This window comes from Sapajus apella, unplaced genomic scaffold (genome assembly GCF_009761245.1).
Source record: "Sapajus apella isolate SASKATOON/1434 unplaced genomic scaffold, GSC_monkey_1.0 scaffold95, whole genome shotgun sequence".
In the NCBI taxonomy this organism is placed as follows: domain Eukaryota; kingdom Metazoa; phylum Chordata; class Mammalia; order Primates; family Cebidae; genus Sapajus; species Sapajus apella.
The window spans coordinates 7,637,732-7,659,248 of record NW_022437035.1 but is presented as its reverse complement, the minus strand read 5'-3'; the positions used below and the strand labels follow the sequence as shown (position 1 = coordinate 7,659,248).

Here is a 21,517-nt window from a genome sequence, read left to right as displayed (position 1 = left end):
ATCCTAGCACTTTGGGAGGCTGAGGCAGGCAGATCACTTGAGGTCAGTTTGAGACCAATCTAATCAACATGGTGAAATCCCATCTCTACTAGAAATACAAAAATTAGCTGGGTGTGGTGGCACACGCCTGTAATCCCAGCTACTGAGGACGATGAGGCAGGAGAATCGCTTGAACCCAGGAGGCAGAGGTTGCAGTGGGCCAAGATTTGTACCACTGCACTCCAGCCTGGGCGACACAGTAAGACTCCATCTTTTTTTTTTTAAAAAAAAAAAAAGAAAAACCTAAGTCAAATCATGTTTAGTTGTGGGACAGAATCCAACCAACAGTTACCCATCTCCTGTAAAGTAAAAGCACATGTGTCCCTACGCTATGCTTTTATCTTTACTACTCTCTTACTTGCCCATTCTGTTGTTCCTCAAACATGGAAAGATATGCTCTGCCTCAGCACCTTTCCACTTGGATGTTCCTTCTGCATGAAGCAGATGTTCTTCAAGATACCCACTTGGTTCACACCTTTATGTCACCTCAGTGAAGACTTCCCCGACCAACCTTCTTAAAACTGCAACCCTCACACCAACATTCTATCTCCTTTCCCTACTTTATTTTTGTTCTCACATTTGTCATTGACTAATCCATTATATTTTACTGATTCATACTGCTTGCATTCTATCCAATTAGGATACAAAAGAGGAATTTTTGCTGTTCCCTCTTCCATTCCTGCCCAGAGCCTAAAATAATGCTTGGCCCATGACAGGCACTCTATAAATTGTGTTAAATGAATGAAAACAAAAGATATTGGTGGTCATCTACCTTATGCAAGCATAAAACTGGTCCACACTCCCATATTATCCCCAATAGATAACTGAAAAGAGGAAATAAGTGGCAAAGGTAAGTCTGAGACTGGCTCCTATCCTAGTCTTAAAGTCTTTCATGTCAATCATTATAAAGTCATTTGTGTTATCTCAACTAGTACAGGGAAAAGTCAGGAAATTTTCCAACATCAATGTCCATGCACATCACTCCCAACTCTAATTCCTGCAGCAGCCTGCCCATGTAGTCTTCCCCACTCACAGTAGCTGTGAGATTAATGCCTCCCTTGTCCTTCTTCTTAAAGCCAATGTTGGGGGGTTTGCTGTTCAAGCGAATGCCAAAGCCTTCCAGTTCATTTTCAATTATCTTCTTATGTCCCAAGGGTTTCAGGACATCCAAAACAATCAGGATCAAGTTACAAGTTCGGGCCACTGAAAAATAAGAAAAAAACATACCCAAGACAGTTCAATAAAGCCTTAACTAACCCAAATACTCAAGTAGAGGTGTTTTTCCCCCTACATTTAAGTGTCTGTCAAAGGATTTTCTGCAATATATACACACATGAAGGTTTTTTTTTGAGATGGAGTCTCGCTCTGTTGCCCAGACTGGAGTACAGTGGTGCGATCTCAGCTCAATGCAACCTCCACCCCGCTGGTTCAAGCGACTCCCCTGCCTCAACCTCTGAAGCTGGGATTACAGGTGAATGCCACCAAGCCCAGCTAATATTTTTGTATTTTTAGTAGAGATGGGGTTTCACCATGTTGGCCAGATTGTTCTGGAACTCTTGACCTCAGGCAATCCCGCCTCAGCCTCCCAAAGTGCTGGGATTACAAGTATGAGCCATTGTGCCCAGCCATAAAGTTCTTATAGCTATGAAAGATTCATACTGGAAGTCAATTTGCTTTGTATGCCATGAAATCAATACCATATTTGCCCAAGAGCCGACACATTTTCTAGATATAATAGCAAGAAAACAAGTCAGAATAAAGATACAAACCAGGAAATAAACTAAATCCTCAGATACAGGTTAGAAAGTTTTAAAACAGGAAGACCTGTGAAAGAATATTATCCAGTTAGCTTATTTTTTTTTTTTTGGAGATGGAGTCTCACTGTCACCCAGGTTGGAGTGCAGTGGCACGATCTTGGCTTATTGCAACCTCCACCTCCTGGGTTCAAGCAATTCTCCTACCTCAGCCACCCAAGTAGCTGGGACTACAGGTGCATGCCACCATGTCTGGCTAATTTTTTGTATTTTAGCAGAGATGGGGTTTCACCATGTTATCCAGGCTGGTCTCGAACTCCGAAGATCAGGCAGTCTGTCTGCCTCAGCCCCCAAAGTGCTAGGATTTCAAATGTGAGGTACCTCACCTGGCCTTGGTTAGTTAGCATTTTTTTTTTTTTTTTTTTTTTGAGAGGAAGTCTCGTTCCATCACCAGGCTGGACCTCATGATCTGCCCGCCTCAGCCGCCTAAAGTGCTGGGATTACAGGCATTAGCCACTGTGCCCAATCCTTTGTGCCTCTTTTCAATCTTCCCCACTATACTATTCCCAACTAACACTGATCTGCTTTCTGTCACCATAGGTAGTTTATTTGCACTTTTAGAATTTCATATAAATGGAATCATATAAAATGTATTATTTTGGTGTGGGCCAGTAGCTTATGCCTATAATCCTAGCAATTTGGGAGGTCGAGACAGGATGATTGCTTGAGGCCAGGAATTTGAGACCAGCCTGGGCAACAAAGTAAGATCGAATCTGTATGGGGGAAAAAAATGTAGTCTTTTGTGCCTGGATATCTTTTTATTGACTGACTGAGACAGTCTTGCTCTATTGCCCAGGCTGGAGTGTAGTGGCATGACACAGCTCACTGTAGCCTCTAACTCCTGGCTTCAGGCAATCCTCCTGCTTCGGCCTCCCAAAGTGCAGAGATTACAGGCATGAGCCACTGTATCTGGCCTTTTTTAAAAAAATTTTTTTTTTCTTTTAAGAAACGGGTGTCCCTTTTTGGCCCAGCCTGGAATACAGTAGTGTGATCATAGCTCACTGTAACCTCAAACTCCTGGGCTCAGTGACCCTCCCAAAGTACCGGCATTATAGGAATATGCCACCATGCCCAGTTGTGCCTAGATCTTTTAACTTAGCATATTGTTGACATTCAACCATGTTGGGTATGCACCAGTAATTCATCTCTTTTTATAACTAAGCAGTACTACATTTTTGTTTATCCATTCACCAGTTGATGGACATCTGGGTTGTTTTCAGTTTTGGGGTATAATACAGAAATCTGCTGTAAACATTCATGTACAAGTCTTTCTATGGGCATATATTTTCATTTCTCCTGGGTAAACACCAGTGAAACTGTTGGGTCATATGGTAGCTACAGTTTATTAAAAACTGCCAAATAGTTTTCCAGGTGTTTGTACCGTTTTACACTCCTATCAGCAGTGTATAGAATTCCAACTGCTGCCGGGCGCGGTGGCTCAAGCCTGTAATCCCAGCACTTTGGGAGGCTGAGGCGGGTGGATCACGAGGTCAAGAGATCGAGACCATCCTGGTCAACATGGTGAAACCCCGTCTCTACTAAAAATACAAAACATTAGCTGGGCATGGTGGCGCATGCCTGTAATCCCAGCTACTGAGGAGGCTGAGGCAGGAGAATTGCCTGAACCCAGGAGGCGGAGGTTGCGGTGAGCCGAGATCGTGCCATTGCACTCCAGCCTGGGCAACAAGAGTGAAACTCCGTCTCAAAAAAAAAAAAAAAAAAAAAAGAATTCCAACTGCTTCATATCCTCAACCAACACTTGGTATTGTCACTATTTGTAGCCATTCTAATGAACGTATAATGGCATCTCATTGTAGTTGCATCTCCTTAATGACTATCTTTTCATGTGCTTACTGGCCATTCATATTATTTTCTGAGTTCATTCTTTTTTTTTTTTTTTTTTTTTTTTTTTGAGATACAGTTTCACTCTTGTTGCCCAGGCTGGAGTACAATGGTGTGCAGCTCACCTTGGCCTCCTGGGTTCAAGCTATTCTCCTGCCTCAGCCTCCTAGGCAGCTGGGATTACAGGCATGTGCCACCACGCCGGGCTACCTTTTTGGATTTTTAGTTGAAAGGGGATTTCTCTATGTTGGTCAGACTGGTCTCAAACTCCCAACCTCAGGTTATCGCCCACCTTGGCCTCCCAAAGTGCAGGAATTACAGGTATGAGCCACTGCCAATCCATCTTTTAGTTGTGCTGTCTTTATTATTGAACTATAAGAGGTTTTTTTGAGACATGCAGGCTGAAATGCAGTGGTGCCATCTCGACTCACTGCAACCTCCACCTCCCAGGTTCAAGCAATTCTTTGTTGTTGTTTTTTTTTTTTGTTTTTTTTTGAGACGGAGTCTTGCCCTGTCGCCAGGCTGGGGTGCAGTGGCGCAATAATCTCGGCTCACTGCAACCTCCGCCTCCTGGGTTCAAGCGATTCTTCTGCCTCAGCCTCCCGAGTAGCTGGGACCGCAGGCATGTGATACCACGCCCAGCTAAAATTTTTTTCTATTTTTAGTAGAGACGGGGTTTCACCGTGCTGGCCAGGATGGTCTCGATCTCTTGACCTCGTGATCCATCCACCTCGGCCTCCCAAAGTGCTGGGATTACAGGCGTGAGCCTCCTCGCCCGGCCCTCAAGCAATTCTTGTGCCTCAGCCTCCCAAGTAGCTGGGATTTCAGGTGCACGCCACCACATCTGGCTACTTTTTTTTTTTTTTTTTGGATTTTTAGTAGAGACAGAGTTTCACCATACTGGCCAGGCTGGTCTTAAACTCCTGACCTCAAGTGATCCGTACCTGCCTTGGCCTCCCAAAGTGGTGAAATTACAGGCATGAGCCACCATACCAGGCCAAGAGTTCTTTATATTTTCTGAAAACAAGTCCTTGTCAGATATACATATTGCTAATATTTTCCTTCAGTCTGTAGCTTGCTTCTTCATTTTAACTGTGTCTTTCAGAGTAAGTTTTAAATTATGATAATAAGTAATTTATCAACTGTTTATTTTGTGGTTCATTATTTTAGTGTCCCCATCAAAAAAATCTTTGTCTTGGCCGGGCATAGTGGCTCACACCTGTAATCCCAGCACTCTGGGAGGCAGAGGCGGGTAAATGACAAGGTCAAGAGATCGAGACCATCCTGGCCAACATGGTGAAACCCCGTCTCTACTAAAAATACAAAAAATTAGCCGGGCGTGGCGATACGTGCCTGTGATCCCAGGTACTAGGGAAGCTGAGGCAGGAGAATTGCTTAAAACCAGAAAACGGAAGTTGCAGTGAGCCGGGATCATGCCACTATACTCCAGTCTGGTGATAGAGAGAGACTCTGTCTCAAAAAAAAAAAAAGTCTTTGTCTAGCCTAAGGTAGCAAAGATTCTTAATCTGGTTGGCATTTAATTTTAAACAATGGAACAATAGTTCATCAAAGATCATGAGAATTTCTGTAGCTTTTTTTTTCCTTTTCTTTTTTCTTTAATAGAGACAGTGTCTTGCTCTATTGCCCAGGCTAGAGTGCAGTGGCGCAATCATAGCTCGCGATGGTCTCAAATTCCTGGGCTCAAGCGATCCTCCTGTCCACCTCACAATTTCTTTTTCTGATTAAAAATAAAAACAGAAACAAAAAAATACTCACTATAAAAATTCAAATATTAAAAAAAAAATAATTGGAGTGACTATTTATCATCCAAGTTCATCCACGGAGACTTCTGAGAATGGAAAAAAGGGCACTATTAGCATTAACATGAAAAAACAGGCACACATAAGAATTTTAAAGTTCACAGAGTAAAAGATTTTTTTCCAATAGCCCAAAGGAGAACTAAAACTAACCATGCTAGCGTTCTCTGTGTTATATTATTCACTTTCATGCTTAGAGGAAACTATAGGCCACAGAAGTACAAACAACCTTTTAGGAAAAATCTATATCCAATTTAGAACTTTTAGGCCTTTAAAAAATTTATTTTTTTTTGAGACAGGGTTTCACCGGTTGCCCAGGCTAGAATGCAATGGCATGACCTTGGCTCTCTGCAACCTCCACCTCCCAGTTTCAAGCGATTCTCCTGCCTCAGCCTCCCGAGTAGCTGGGACTACAGGTACAGGCCACCATGCCCAGCTAACTTTTTATTTTTTGTAGAGACAGAGTTTCACCATGTTGCCCAGGTGTCTTGAACTCATGTGCTCAAGTGATCCACTTGCCTCGGCCTCCCAAAGTGCTGGGATTACATGCATGAGCCACCATGCCCAGCAGGCCTTTTTTTTTTTTTTTTTTTTTTTTTTTTTTTTTTTTAATTAAAGAAAGCCAATGTTGTAATTCAAAAATGCTGGCTAACCATTTGTCCTTCTCTGACCTATTCCTTGATAACAACATGAAAACAAACAGGATACTCCAGACAGACAATGCAGGAAAATACTAAAGTCAAAACAGAATGATGAAATAAAGTTGTAAATGCAAATGTGGCTCTTCTGGGCAACTGAATCTTTTCCTGAAGAGATCCAAGACATAAAAAAGAAAGGCGGGCCGGGCGCGGTGGCTCACACCTGTAAACCAAGGACTCTTGGAGGCCGAGGTGGGCGGATCATGAGGTCAAGAGATCGAGACCATTCTCGCCATGATGAAACCCCGTCTCTACTAAAAATACAAAAATTAGCCGGGTGTGGTGGCACACGCCTGTAGTCCCAGCTACTCGGGAGGCTGAGGCAGAAGAATCGCTTGAACCCAGGAGGCAGAGGTTGCAGTGAGCCGAGATTGCATGACTGCACTCCAGAGCAAGACTCCGTCTCAAAAAAAAAAAAAACAAAGAGAGGCTACCAGGATCCAGGCTCAGCCATACTAGCCTAAGGGAACACAACAGTAGAGCAATGGACTTAAAAGGAGGAAGCTTAATTAAAGTCTATTCAGAATAAGAATCTCTCCTGCTGAGCAGTCTTAAAAAAAAAAAAAAGAATCTCTAGACACCTTCCTGTTCCCTTCTTCCAGCATCAAGGATTTTAGCAACTTTTTTTGTGTGTGGAGTTACTGACTAGCTACAGGGAAAAAATACTACTGTTATGGACATCCAGAGTTCTTCTTCCAAGAAAGCTGGCTCACTGTACATCAACCTATATTAAAATTCATTTGTCAAAAATTCTGCTTCCAGCTGGGCGCTGGAGCTCACACCTATAATCCCAGCACTTTGGGAGGCTGAGGCGGGACATCACCTGAGGTCAGGAGTTTGAGACCAGCCTGGCTAACATGATAAAAACCCGTATCTACTAAAAATACAAAAATCAGCTGACTGTGGTAGTGGGCACCTGTAACCCCTGCTACTTGGAAGGCTGAGGCACGAGAATCACTTGAACCAGGAGGCGGAGGTTGCAGTGAGCCAATATCATGCCACTGCACTCCATCTAGCCTCGGTGATAGACTGAGACTCCATCTCAAAACATAAAAAAAAAATTCTGCTTCCATCAACTTTCTAGTTCCTTATCCTTTTTTTAAATTCTCTTTTTTTTTTTGAGACGGAGTCTTTCACTGTCTCCCAGACTGGAGTGTAATGACACAATCTCGGCTCACTGCAACTGCCACCTCCTGGGTTCAAGCAATTCTTGGTAGAGACGGGGTTTCACCATGTTGGCCAGGCTGGTCTCGAACTCCTGACCTCAAGTGATCCACTCACCTCAGCCTCCCAAAGTGCTGGGACTACAGGCGTGAACCACTACACCTGGCCAATTCCCTCTTTTTAAGAGACAGGGTCTCGCTTTGTCACTCAGGCTGGAGTGCAGTCGCACAATCCTAGCTCACTGTAACCTCCACTTCCTGGGCCCAACTGATCCTCCTGCCTCAGCCTCCTTGGATAGCTGGGACTACACATGTGTGCCATGTCGCCTACCTATTTTTTTAATTTTTATTTTTGTAGAGACAGGGTCTTGTAATGTTGCCCAGGTTGGTCTCGAACTCCTGGCCTCAAGTGATCCTCCTGCCTCAACCTCCCAAAGTGCTAGGATTACAGGTATAAGCCATTGCACCTGACCCCTCATTCTTAAATAGGACAAATTACTAAGGATCACCAGACATTTGAGAAAAGCTTCCAGTATGAAAAAGAGAGACCAAAACAAAACATAAAAGAAAAAAAAATCAGAGAAAATAGAAATGATACAGGGAGGCAGAGGAAAATATAGATTTTTTTAATCTACCACTGAGGCCGGGCATGGTGGTTCACACCTGTAATAATCCCAGCACTTTGGGAGGCTGAGGCGAGCGGATCACCTGAGGTCAGGAGTTTTGAGACCAGCCTGGCTAACATGGTGAAACCCCATCTCTACTAAAAATAAAATTAAAAAAAAAAATAGCTAGGCAGGGTGATGCATACCTGTATTCCCAGCTACTTGGAAGGCTAAGGCAGGAGAACTGCTTAAACCCAGGAGGCAGAGGTTGCAGTGAGCCAAGATTGTGCCACTGTACTCCAGTCTGGGTGGCAGAGCAAGATTCCATCTCAAAAAAAAAAAAAAACTACCACTGATAGCCTCAGAACTTTTTTTTTTTTTAATTTTCTTATTAGAAAGATTTTTTTTTTTTTTTTTTTTTTTTTTTTTTTTTAAGCAAGCTCTCACTCCATCATCCAGGCTAGAGTGGCACAATCATAGCTCACTATGACCTCTACCTTCTGGGCTCAAGCAATACTCCTGCCCCAAGCCTCCTGAGTAGCTAGGACCACAGGCACATGACACCATGACCATCTAACTCCGAGGGGTTTCTTTATCCATTCAACAAATATTTATTGAGGATTCAACTGTGAACAAAACAGAAAACTTTCCCTTCACACAAACTTTATATTCCTATAACAGGAGACGATAAAAATAAATTTACAAAAAAAAAAAAAAAAATTTACAAATGACTATGGGCCAAGTGGACATAAGGGCCATGAAAAATAAAATAACACTGGGTAAAGAAACTGACCAGCAGGGCCTGGTGGCTCACGCCTGTAATCCCAACACTTTGGGAGGCCAAGGCGGGAATATCACCTGAGGTCAAGAGTTCAAGACCAACCTGACCAACAGAGAAACCCCTAGTCTCTACTAAAAATACAAAAATTGGTCGAGCTTGGTGGTATATGCCTGTAATCCCAACTACTCAGGAGGCTGAGGCAGGAGGATCACTTGAGCCTGGGAGGCAGAGGTTGAGGTGAGCCAAGATCACACCATTGCACTCCAGCCTGGGTAACAAGAGTGAAACTCCATCTCAAAAAAAAAAATAGGAGAAAGTGACCAAGGTAACTGGAAATTATTTTATTTTATTTTTTTGAGATGGAGTCTCACTCTGTCACTTGGCCTCTCAAAGCTCTTGGATTACAGGCGTGAGCCATAGCAACTGACCAAGATAAGGACTTCTTAAATAAAACTTCAGAAGCACAAACCATAAGAAAAAATAAAGAGTAGGCTAGGTGCTCACACCTGTAATCCCAGCACTTTGGGAGGCAAAGGCAGGCAGATCACTTCAGGTCAGGAGTTCGAGACCAGCCTGGACAACAGGGCGAAACCCCGTTTCTACTGAAAATACAAAAAATTAGCCAGGCATGGTGGTGCACACCTGTGGTCCCAGCTACAAATAAAGAGTAAACTAGATTCTACCAAAATTAAGGATTTTTATTCAACAAATATCACCTTGGACAAAATTAATTGGAGAAGATACTTGTAATGTCCAAAGCTGACAAGGAATTAATATCGGGAGCAGTGTTATCCAAAGTTTCTGTAATAATGAAAATATTCTGCATCTGTACTGTCCAATACAGTAGCTACTACTCACCTGTAGCTAATAAGCATACAAAATGTGGCTTATGTAACTGAGGAACTAAATTTTAAATTTTATTCCACTGTAATTTAATTTTAGTCACATGTAGCTAGTAGGTATCATATTAGACATAGAACTTAAGAGAAATTCTTGAAAAATAATGAGAAAGATAACAATTACTGCCTGGGCAACATATCAAGATTCTACCTCTAAAACAGTAAAAATCAATTAGCCTTCCATGGTGGTACACGCCTATAGTCCCAGCTACTCAAGCTGAGGAGAGAGGATCTCTGGAGCCCGGGGTTTTCAAGATCACCCTGAACAACATAGGGAGACTGTCTCTACAAAAAGCAAAAAATTAGCCAGGCAAGATGTACATGCCTGTAGTCCTAGCTACTCAGAAGGCTGAGGAGTAAGGATCACCTGATCCCAGGAGATTGAGACTGCTGTGAGCTGTGACTGTGACACCGTACTCCAGCCTGGGCAAGAAAGCAAGACCCTGTCTCTAAAAAAAAAAAAAAAAAAACGAAAATGTGCCAGGAACTGAGGAGTATGATTAACTAAACCTTTTGGTAGAGTTTCCTCAGCATAGTAGCCAGCATGTCAGTCACATAACTCAGTATTTTTCAGTTAAGGACGAAAAAGGGGAGAAAAAAAAGTGGCTGGCCTCTAGATATATTTCAAAGGTAAAACCAACTGGATATAATAATGAAGTGGATGTGGGGGATGAAAGGAAAATAAAGATTTGACCTAAAAGATCTGAAGGATAAATTTGCCTTTACTGATATAGAAAAGACTAAGACTTAAATTTACTTTCATTTTTTAATAGAGATGAGGTATCACTAATGTTGCCCAGGCTGGTCTCAAACTCCTGAGCTCAAGTGTTCCTCCCACCTTGGCTGAAACAAGAATTTAATCTTATACGTGCTAAGTTTGAGACACCTAATTAGACATCCAAGTAAAGATATGTTGGCAGCTCGTCTGTAGTTCATCAGAGGGCAAAATACTGCCACACAATTCACAGTCATCAGAATATAGATCCAGACATTTAAAGCCAAAGAACTAGATGAAATAACCCTCATTTGGCATAGACAGAGCAGAGACAGAGAAGAAAAGAAACTCCAAGAATAGGCATTGGGGCAATCCACATTTAGAGATCTTGACGATGGGACAAATCAAGCAAAGGAGACCAGTAAGAGGCACTGGTGTCAGAGACCAAGCAAAGTAAATACTTCAAGGAGGGAAAGATCTAGTATGTTACTCTCATTAGAAAGATGTGGATAATAAATTGGCCCTTAGGTTTGACAGCGGGGAAGTCATATGTGTCCTTGTAAGAATAGATTAAGAGCCAGGAGGGTGCAATGGCTCACTCCTGTAATCTCAGTACTTTGGGAGGCCAAGGTGGGTGAATCATCTGAAGTCAGGAGTTTGAGACCAGCCTAGCCAACATGGTGAAACCCAGTCTCTACTAAAAACACAAAAATTAGCTGGGCGTGGTGGCAGGCACCTGTAATCCCAGCTACTCAGGAAGCTGAGGCAGGAAATCACTTGAACCCAGAAGGCAGAGTTTGCAGTGTGCTGAGATCCAGCCGTTGCACTCCAGCCTGGGCAAGAGTGGCACTTCATCTCAAAAAAAAAAAAACAAAAAAAAAAAAAACAGAATAGAAAAGAGTCTAAGAGAAAATAATGCATCCATTAAACAAGAACAAGATGCTAATAAAGGAAAATCAGAAGAGAGAAACAAAGTCTTAGAAATTAAAAATAATACTAGAGCAGAAATACACTCAATAGCAGGATTAAAAGACAATGCCCAGAAAATCACATACAGAAAAAATTAAGAGACGAAAGACAATTTAAAACATAAAAAGGGCCAAGCACAACGGCTCACACTTGTGATCCCAACATTCTGCAAGGTCAAGGCAGAAGGATGACTTGAGCCTAGGAGTTGAAGATCAGCCTAAGCAACAGAGCAACACCCCTACAAAAAATTTTTAAAATTAGCCCAGCATGGTGTTGTGTGTCTGTAGTCCTAGCTACTCAGGAAGCTGACACGGGAAGATTGCCTGAGTCCAGGTTACAGTGAGCTACGTACAGTCAGGCTGCTACACTCCAGCCTGGGTGACAAAGTGAGACCCTGTCTTTATAAAAAAAGAAAATTACGAAAATTATAAACCCAGAAGTCCAGCATTCTATTAGCAAACCTTGCATAAATAAGAAAATAGAAGAAATTACCAAAGAAAACAGGAAATTTTCCCATAAATGAAAGATATGAGTTGTCATGCTGAAAGAATCCACCACACCAGGAAAGGGAAAGAGAATTTTTAAAAAAGCAGCCTGGGCAACATGGCAAAACCTTGTCTCTGCTAAAAACAAAAAAAAAAAAAAAAGAAAAGAAGGGTGCCACAAACCTGAAGTCCCACCTGGACTGGAGGCTGAGGTGGATCACCTGAGCCCAGCAGTCGAGGCTGCAGTGAACCAAGATCCCACCACCACATTCCAGTCTCGGTGATGGGAGTGAGACCCTGTTTCAAAAAAAGAGAAAGGAAAAAAAAAAAAAGGGTCCACAAAATATCCAGCAAAATGAATTCAAGAAAAGAGAGAAAAAGAAAAAGCCCAAACCAAGAAATAGCTTGCTGAAGTAAGCAGCTTTTAACATCTTTCAGTATGGGAAAAAAGTTATCAAAAGCCAAAAAACATTCTAACTACTTGACTCAACAGCAATAGCAGATGTTAGAAGACAGTGTTTTTCAAATTTCTGAGGGAAAATGACTTCTAATTTATAATTCTATAAACAGCCAAATTAATGACTCCAGTACAAGGGTAAAATAAAAATAACCTTCAAACAAGAAAAGACAGTACTCTAGGAGTCCAAGGCAGGTAGATCACTTGAGCTCAGGAGTTTGGGCAACAGGATGGAACCCCGTCTCTACCAAAAAAAATACAAAAAGAAAATCAGACAGTGGTGCACATCTGTAGTCTCTGCTACCTAGGAGGCTGAGGTGGGAAGATCGCTTGAACTCAGGAGACAAGAGGCTGCAGTAAGCCAAGATGGCACTACTGCACTCCAGTCTGGGTGACAGAGTGACACTCTGTCCTCCTTCCCTCCCAAAAAAAGCCATGAAAAGACAGAAAAATTTACCTTTATCATTCATCTTCTCTGGGGAAGTTATTAAAGAATGTATGCCAGCAAAACATCCCAAAAAAGTACACACTGCCTCTAGGAAATGGAAGATCCCACACAAGAAAAGAGCAGAAAATCTCAGGATGACAGCCATGTAAAATGTCTACAGCTGCATTGTCCAATACAGACTCTATCCACTAGCTCCTTAATTGTACTAGGCACATTGCAAGAGCTCTATACCCATACATGCCTAGGAGCTACAAAGTTGGACAGCACAGATTCAGAACACTGCCACGGCTGCAACGGAGGTCCCTTCAAGTTTCACCTCTAATGAGAAGTCAGGTGAAACTATGCCCTTCACTGTGGTATAATCTTTAAGCCTAGTAGTCTCTGAATAAAGGAATAGTACCAGAGAAGGGGATGATATCCCAGGATAGTGGTACTCGACCACTCACCTGCAATGACTTGACGACCTCTACCTTTCCCATCCTTGGCACCTTCAATGATACCTGGGAGATCCAGGAGCTGCAAGATTAAGGATGAAGGAAGAGGATGAAAGAAAAAACTAGTTACAAATTTAAAAATATAGAATAATTTATTAGATTTATTAATAATTATTTAAATTATTAATTTATCAGAATAATTTATTTTTCAAGTACCTATAATTTATCAGACCCAAATCCAATTTCCCTTATAAGTGAGTGTGTAAATATTACTTTTACTAAGTATCTACTAAATATTATCTAAAGGCTTTTTCTGGGCCGGGCGCGGTGGCTCAAGCCTGTAATCCCAGCACTTTGGGAGGCCGAGGTGGGTGGATCACGAGGTCAAGAGATCGAGACCATCCTGGTCAACGTGGTGAAACCCCGTCTCTACTAAAAATACAAAAAATTAGCTGGGCATGGTGGTGCGTGCCTGTAATCCCAGCTACTCAGGAGGCTGAGGCAGAATTGCCTGAACCCAAGGAGGCGGAGGTTGCAGTGAGCCAAGATCGCGCCATTGCACTCCAGCCTGGGTAACATGAGTGAAACTCTGTCTCAAAAAAAAAAAAAAAAAAAAAAAGCCTTTTTCTTTTTTTCTTTTGAGATTAAAATTTTATTGCTTTTTGTGCAGGCTGGAGAGCAATGGCATGATCTTGGCTCACTGCAACCTCCACTTCTCTGGTTCAAGAGATTCTCCTGCCTCAGCCTCCCAAGTAGCTGGGATTATAGGCACCACCACACACCTAACTTTTTTTTTTTTTTTTTTTTTCCTGAGACAGAGTCTCACTCTATCGCCCAGGCTGCAGTGCAGTGGTGCCATCTCCCAAGGAGCTGAGACTACAAGCACGTGCCACCACGTCCAGCTAATTTTTCTTTTTTTTGTATTTTTAGTAGAGATGAGGTTTCACTGTGTTAGCCAGGATGGTCTCGATCTCCTGACCTTGTGATCTGCCTGCCTTGGCCTCCCAAAGTGCTGGGATTATAGGCGTGAGCCACTGTGCCTGGTCCTTTTTGTTATTTTTAGTAGAGATGGGGTTTCACCATGTTGGTCAGGCTGGTCTCAAACTCCTAACCTCGGGTAATCTGCCTGCTTCAGCCTCCCAAATTGCTGGGATTACAGGTGTGAGCTACCACTCCTGGCCTATAGGCTTTTTATGTGCTTTACCTAGTTGAAAATGCCTAACAACCCTGTGAGATAAGGATACTAGCTGAAGTTCACAGAGGGTAAGTAACTTGCCCAAAGTCACAGTCCTAATAGATTATAACGCATGTTTCTTTAGTGAAAATCCATTATTCTCCCTTAAAATTTTTCAGTGTTCCACCACCTCTCAGAAGGTTGAGACTCCACATAAATTCCTTACAGCAAGTATCAGCTAAATCGTGATATTTACATATGATATATACGGAGACTTCTGTAAATTCCCAACTCACAAAAATTTCTGTAGCCATTCTTAACCAGGCAAGCACAGCAGAAAAATCACCTGAAAAAACTTTTAAAAATGTAGACAGCTGGCCAGGTGCGGTGGCTCACACTAGTAATACCAGCACTTTGGGAGGCTGAAGTGGGTGGATCACTTGAGGTCGGGAGTTCGAGACCAGCCTGACCAACATGGAAAAACCCTGTCTCTACTAAAAACACAAAATTAGCCAGGCATGGTGGCGCATGCCTGTAATCCCAGTTACTCGGGAGGCTGAGGGAGAATAGCTTGAACCCAGGAGGCAGAGGTTGCAGTGAGTTGAGATCATGCCATTGCACTCCAGCCTAGGCAACCAAGAGCAAAGCTCATCTCAAAAAAAAATGGAGTGCAATATATATATATATATATATATATATATATAGAAAGCTGAAACCCACCCCTAAAAATGATTTGAAGGGTTCAGATATGGATGTCTACTTCAAAGGCTTCAAAAGTGACTCTGATGTGTGTCCCCAGTAAAAAATGACTGCTCAGGCTGGGCGCAGTAACTCACACCTATAATCCCACAGTACTTTCCCAGAGGCCAAAACAGGCAGATCATTTTAGCTCAGGAGTCTGAGACCATCCTGGCCACCATGGTGAAACCCAGTCTCTAGAAAAAAAAAAAATACAAAAATTAGCCAGATGTGGTGGCACATGCCTGTAATCCCAGCTGCTCAGGAGGCTGAAGCATGAGAATCACTTGAACCCCAGAGGCGGAGGTTGCAGTGAGCCAAGATTGTGCCACTTCACTCCAGCCCGGAATACACTGTTTTACAGAAATATACTTTGCATTAAATAAACCACAATGAAAACTGATTTAGGAGTTGCTAGACAGATCAACTTCTCCATTCAAGCATCTACTCAAGGCTGGACGCAGTGGCTCATGCCTAATCCCAGCACTTTGGGAGGCTGAGGCGGGTGGATCACGAAGTCAAGAGATCGAGACCATCCTGGTCAACATGGTGAAACCCCGTCTCTACTAAAAATACAAAAAATTAGCTGGGCATGGTGGCGCGTGCCTGTAATTCCAGCTACTCAGGAGGCTGAGGCAGGAGAATTGCCTGAACCCAGGAGGCGGAGGTTGCGGTGAGCCGCGATCGTGCCATTGCACTCCAGCCTGGGTAACAAGAGCGAAACTCTGTCTCAGAAAAAAAAAAAAAAGAAAAAAAGAACCTACTCAAAAAAGAAAAAAGAGCCAGGCATGGTGGCTCACACCTGTAATCCAAGCATTTTGGGAGGCTGAGGCAGGCAGATCACAAAGTCAGGAGATTGAGACCATCCTGGCTATCAAGACCATCCTAGCTAACACAGTGAAATCCCCATCTTTACTAAAAATACAAAAAATTAGCCGGGTATGGTGGTACGTGCTCGTAATCCTAGCCACTCAGGAGGCTGAGGCAGGAGAATCACCTGAACCCAAGAGGCAGAGGTTGCCGTAAGCCGAAGTCGTGCCATTCCACGCTAGCCTGGGCGACAGAGTGAGACTCCGTCTTTTACACACTTACACACTCACACACGCCCAACAGCATGAGCCTAATTGATGTTAACAAGAACTCAAAAGGAAAATCTATATGAATAATCTAAAACTGTTATAACTGGAATATGATTATAACATCAAATAAAACATCATCTGAAAGAAAATATATTAACTGAGAGAAAAAGAGCAAGGGCTTTCTAACTATGGCAGCTGAACACAAGCAGAACATTAAGGCCCCTATAAAAGTAAAGGCAACCTAAATTTAGCTTCTCTTCAGAGGGAAATATTTTAAAAGTCAGGTTCAAGAATTTAAATGTAGCAACTAATAATTATACATTCAATAAAATAGTCAATGCTTAATAATAAGCAACATTCAATAAAAATGGTCATTGCTTTATATATCTGAATTTCATGTTACAACCAACAAAAACCTAAAAAAAAAATATTCATTTGAACAATGGGGCCGGGCACAGTGGCTCACCAAGCACTTTGGGAGACTGCGGCAGGCAGATTACTTGAGGTCAGGAGTTCAAAACCAGCCTGGCCAACATGGTGAAACTCTGACTCTACTAAAAATACAAAAAATCAGCTGGGCCGTTGTGACATGCGCCTGTAATTCCAGCTGCTCAGGAGGCTGACGCAGGAGAAGCTCGTGAACTCAGGAGGCAGAGGTTGCAGTGGGCCAAGATGGTGCCACTGCACTTCAGCCTGGGAAACAGAGCAAGACTCTGTCTCAAAAAATATATATGTTATCATGGAATTACAGAATTTTAAGAAATTGAATGTTAAACTACTTGAAACTCAAATGCCTTTAGAAGTTAAAGCAGGCAACTTAAATAAGCAAATCAACTGTGTATATTGCAAAAGGAGTTCTAGGGACTCTGGCAAGGTAAAACCTAAGCCCCATAATTTTCAAAGCACTGTATATCCACTCTGCAGGCCAATATCTGCCTATGTGATACAGTGATCTTCTTTATAACATCCCTGGTAAGTGTGGTAGTTCACCCACTTCTTGAACTTCTTCAGACAGTAATTCATTAAAAGGTACCACCCAGTTTTAGGCACCTTTACTGTTAAAGGCCTTCCTTACAAAAAAAAAAAAAAAACAAAAACTCCCTTTAAGTGGTTCTAATTCTGTATACTTCCCCCACCAAGTCAGATAACGAATCCTGTCCCATGAAACAGCTTTTAAAAACACATTTCTGAAAAAGCCGGGCGCGGTGGCTCACGCCTGTAATCCCAGCACTTTGGGAGGCCGAGGCGGGTGGATCACGAGGTCAAGAGATCGAGACCATCCTGGTCAACATGGTGAAACCCCGTCTCTACTAAAAACTACAAAAAATTAGCTGGGCATGGTGGCGCGTGCCTGTAATCCCAGCTACTCAGGAGGCTGAGGCAGGAGAATTGCCTGAACCCAGGAGGCGGAGGTTGCAGTGAGCCGAGATTGCGCCATTGCACTCCAGCCTGGGTAACAAGAGCGAAAAACTCCGTCTCAAAAAAAAAAAAAACACATTCCTGGGTAGTTAATTTAATCCAGTTAAGATTAAGGACATCAGGCCCGGCACAGCGGCTCATGCCTGTAATCCCAGCACTTTGGGAGGCCAAGGAGGGCAGATCACGAGGTCAGGAGTTTAAGACCAACCTGACCAATATGGGTGAAACCACCTTGTCTCTACAAAAATTAGCCAGGCATGGGGGTATGTGCCTGTGATGCCAGCTACTTGGGAGGCTGAAGTAGGAGAATCGCTGGAACCCGGGAGATGGAGCTGCAGTGAGCCGAGATGGCATCACTGCACTCCAGCCTGGGCAACAGAGGGAGACTCCGACTGAAAAGAAAAAAAAAAAACACATAAAGATTAAGAACACCTACTAGTATGCTTACATAACTTGGTTTCTGGAGAAACTCAAAAGAGGACAAAAAACAGAGGCAGAGGACAAAGGGAGGAAAGAGAGCACGATGCAAAAAGAAAAGATGGGGACTCTAGGTCAGGAGAGACTGAAATGAATGAAGGTTTTCTGGGAAAGAGGACAGGAGTTAAGCAACTCTCTATTCTGACATACTCAAAAGCCTTGAGAGAGGTGTCAATAGCATCCTACCAAAAAAGCAAGTTATTCTCTTCAGCTATCAAAGCTGTAACTTGTTAACAAAACTCTGAAATCAGCTAGAATCAAGCCAAGGTCCAGATATGTCCACACTTCTTCATTCTTGCTATATACATTTGGACATGGGATCCCAGAAAGGGACATGTGTCTCTGCATGGGCACCTGACCAGCTGGAAAAAAGGCCACTGAAAATACAACCAGGGCCAGGTGCGGTGGCTTACACCTGTAATCCCAGCACTTTGAGAGGATGAGGAGGGAGGATTACCTAAGGTCAACAATTCGAGACCAGCCTGGTCAACAAGGTGAAACCCTGTCTCTACTAAAAATATAAAAAGTATCTGGGTGCAGTGGTGGGTATCTGTAGTCCCAGCTACTCAGGAGGCTGAGGCAGGACAATCGCTTGAACCTGGAGGTGGAGGTTGCAGTGAGCCGAAATCACACCACTGCACTCCAGCCTCAGTCACTGAGTGAGACCCTGTCTTAAAATACAAGAAAGTACAACCAGGACAGAGGTCTCTTTCTAGTTCAAACTCTATAATAAAAGCAGCATGAATGCCCCTCACAACTTACTGTGTAGCTCAGCAAGAAGAAAAACAAATGCCTACATCAATGGTTCCCAAACTATGGGCACTTTGGGGCATCACAAGTGAACTTACAGGTGCCATTGACTATTCTAAATTTTCAACAATTTAGAATTGTGCCATTTCAACAATTAACACAGCAATTCTTAATTTCTATTAGGCGCCAAGGGAACTACTAGTTACAGTGCTCACAATTTCAACACTACATTCCACTACACTGCTTTCCATTACATCAGATCCAAATCTTTGGGAAGTTGGATTTTTCAGTAGTTGCTACGGTAGAAATTACCACACTTTACTTTTAAAAATCCATCTGGAAAAGGAAACAAATGTGACAGTATCCAATCTGATTCCATTGTTTGAGGAGTTATGTGGTACTCAACAGGTACATACATCCCATTAGTAAATAATTGGCTATAAGGACATAAATACTTGCTGTTTGGATAAGTGTTTAACAAACGGAACCATTAGGTAGTTTCTTTTTTTTTTTTTTTTTTTTATGTCAATTTCATTTTACTTTAGGTTCTAGGGTACATGTGCTGGTCATGCAGGGTTGTTGCAACCATTAGGTAGTTTCTTAGGATCAGAGGCAACGTAAAAAACTACTGAGGCATGCATGAATTACAGTTCCCAAGAGTTAGGGAACACTGAATACAGATTCAAATGTCAGAGTTCAGAACCTTACATTCTTAGCTGTGCAGCCAACAATATGTTCCATTTTGGTTTTTGCACATCTTCTTTCATACCCATGGGTACCCCTCATTTGGGGTACTGTCATCTAAGAACATCTCAGAAGACCAGTTTCATTCAGCCTTCCAGACAAGAATTAACTTCTAAAAGGGTCTGATCATGTTATTTACTTATTTTAAAGTTTCTGAGGTTCCTAGCCACATACAAGATAAAATTCAACTTCCTCAGCAGGTACACAGGCCCTTTCATAATTCAGCGTTCACTACTCTTGTCCCACACCTAATCTTGTACCACAGCAGGTTGTTCAACATTACTGCTGCCTGAAATGCCCTTTTTTCATCCTTCTCTACATGGAGGAATCTAACTTCAAGACCCACCTCCAATGTCACTTTCTACCTGAAGCCTTCTTTGTTTCACAAGAGTAAGCCCCCTCCTCCGCCCTCAGATAAAAGTAGTCAGTTATTTCTCTACATTTTTTTTTGAGATGGAGTTTCGCTTTCATTGCCCAGGCTAGAGTGCGACGGTGCTATCTCGGCTCACTGCAACCGCCGCCTCCTGGGTTCAGGCAATTCTCCTGCCTCAGCCTCCCAAGTAGCAGGGATTAGAGGCATGCACTACCATACCAGGCTAATTTTGTATTTCTAGTAGAGACGGGGTTTCTCCATGTTAGTCAGGCTCGTCTCAAACTCCCAACCTAAGGTGAACTGCTCTCCTCGGCCTCCCAAAGTGCTGGGATTACAGGTGTGAGCCATTATGCCCAGCCCTTTCTCCGCATTTTCACATGCACTATCCCATTGCATTACTCTATTTTTGTAGTGCTGTATTTCCCCTACTAGGCAGTAAGTGCCTAGTAGATCAAAGATCAGGCCTGGCATACAGTGAGCTCCCAATAAAGTTCTTCCTAAATGACAAATAGATTTCTTTCCTTCCTTAGTCTGCAGACTTGACTCACCTGGATCTTGGCACCTTTGTATCTGATGACACCAGGCACGGTGGTCAGAGTAGTGAATTCATAGGCTGCTACCTCAGAATACACCCCTGCCAGGTTACTAAGCAGTGTTGACTTCCCCACAGATGGAAAGCCAACAAATCCAATTCGAGCATCACCTGTCTTGGCCACATCAAAACCTAAAACATGAATGAATACCGAAAAGAGGAGAGTTATTCCCCAAGAGTATTAAGACTCATAATTTCTTTTTTTTTTTGAGACAGAGTTTCACTCTTGTTGCCCACCCTGGAGTGCAGTGGCACAATCCTGGCTCACCACAACCTCCACCTCCTAGATTCAAGTGATTCTCCTGCCTCAGCCTCTCCTGCCTCAGCCATGCCGAGTTGGGATTACAGGCATGCACCACCAAGCTTGACTAATTTTGTATTTTTAGTAGAGGCGGGGTTTCTCCATGTTGGTCAGGCTGGGCTTGAACTCCCGACCTTAGGTGATTCACCCGCCTCGGCCTCCCAAAGTGCTGGGATTATAGGCGTGAGCCACCGCCCCCGGCAAAACTCATATAATTTCTTTCACATTTTAACTGCCTATCCCTTTAGGCACTATTTCTCAAACTTTTTATGGTTAACCTTTAAAGCAGGACTCAAGCACACAAAACTTGAGGGCGTAGCAATTCACAAAATTCAATGAAGTGTTTGATATAAAACCTGTATTCAAAAAAGTCAGGCACAGTGACACACATCTATAGCCCTCGCTATTCCAGAGGCTGAGGCAGGAGGATCTCTTGAGCCCAGGAATTCAGATCAAGCATGGGTAACATGCCAAAATCTTGTCTCTATAAAAAAATTTAAAAATTAGCCAGGCACGCCGGGCGCAGTGGCTCAAACCTTTAATCCCGGCACTTTGGGAGGCCGAGGCGGGTGGATCACGAGGTCAAGAGATCGAGACCATCCTGGTCAACATGGTGAAACCCCATCTCTACTCAAAATACAAAACATTAGCTGGGCATGGTGGCACGTGCCTGTAATCCCAGCTACTCAGGAGGCTGAGGCAGG

The 21,517-nt window shown here is 42.9% G+C and overlaps 1 protein-coding gene across 1 annotated transcript in view; it reads right to left on the bottom strand.

The window, feature by feature from the left end:
• Positions 1-21,517, bottom strand: part of DRG1 (developmentally regulated GTP binding protein 1) — a 48,595-nt gene that overhangs the window by 12,964 nt on the left and 14,114 nt on the right. Inside the window, exons 2-4 of the mRNA XM_032256603.1 lie at positions 20,469-20,687; positions 13,179-13,248; positions 1,073-1,242 (exon numbers count right to left, since the gene is read on the bottom strand). Coding sequence (XP_032112494.1) covers positions 1,073-1,242; positions 13,179-13,248; positions 20,469-20,687 — 459 coding nt within the window. The remainder of the gene's footprint in view (positions 1-1,072; positions 1,243-13,178; positions 13,249-20,468; positions 20,688-21,517) is intronic.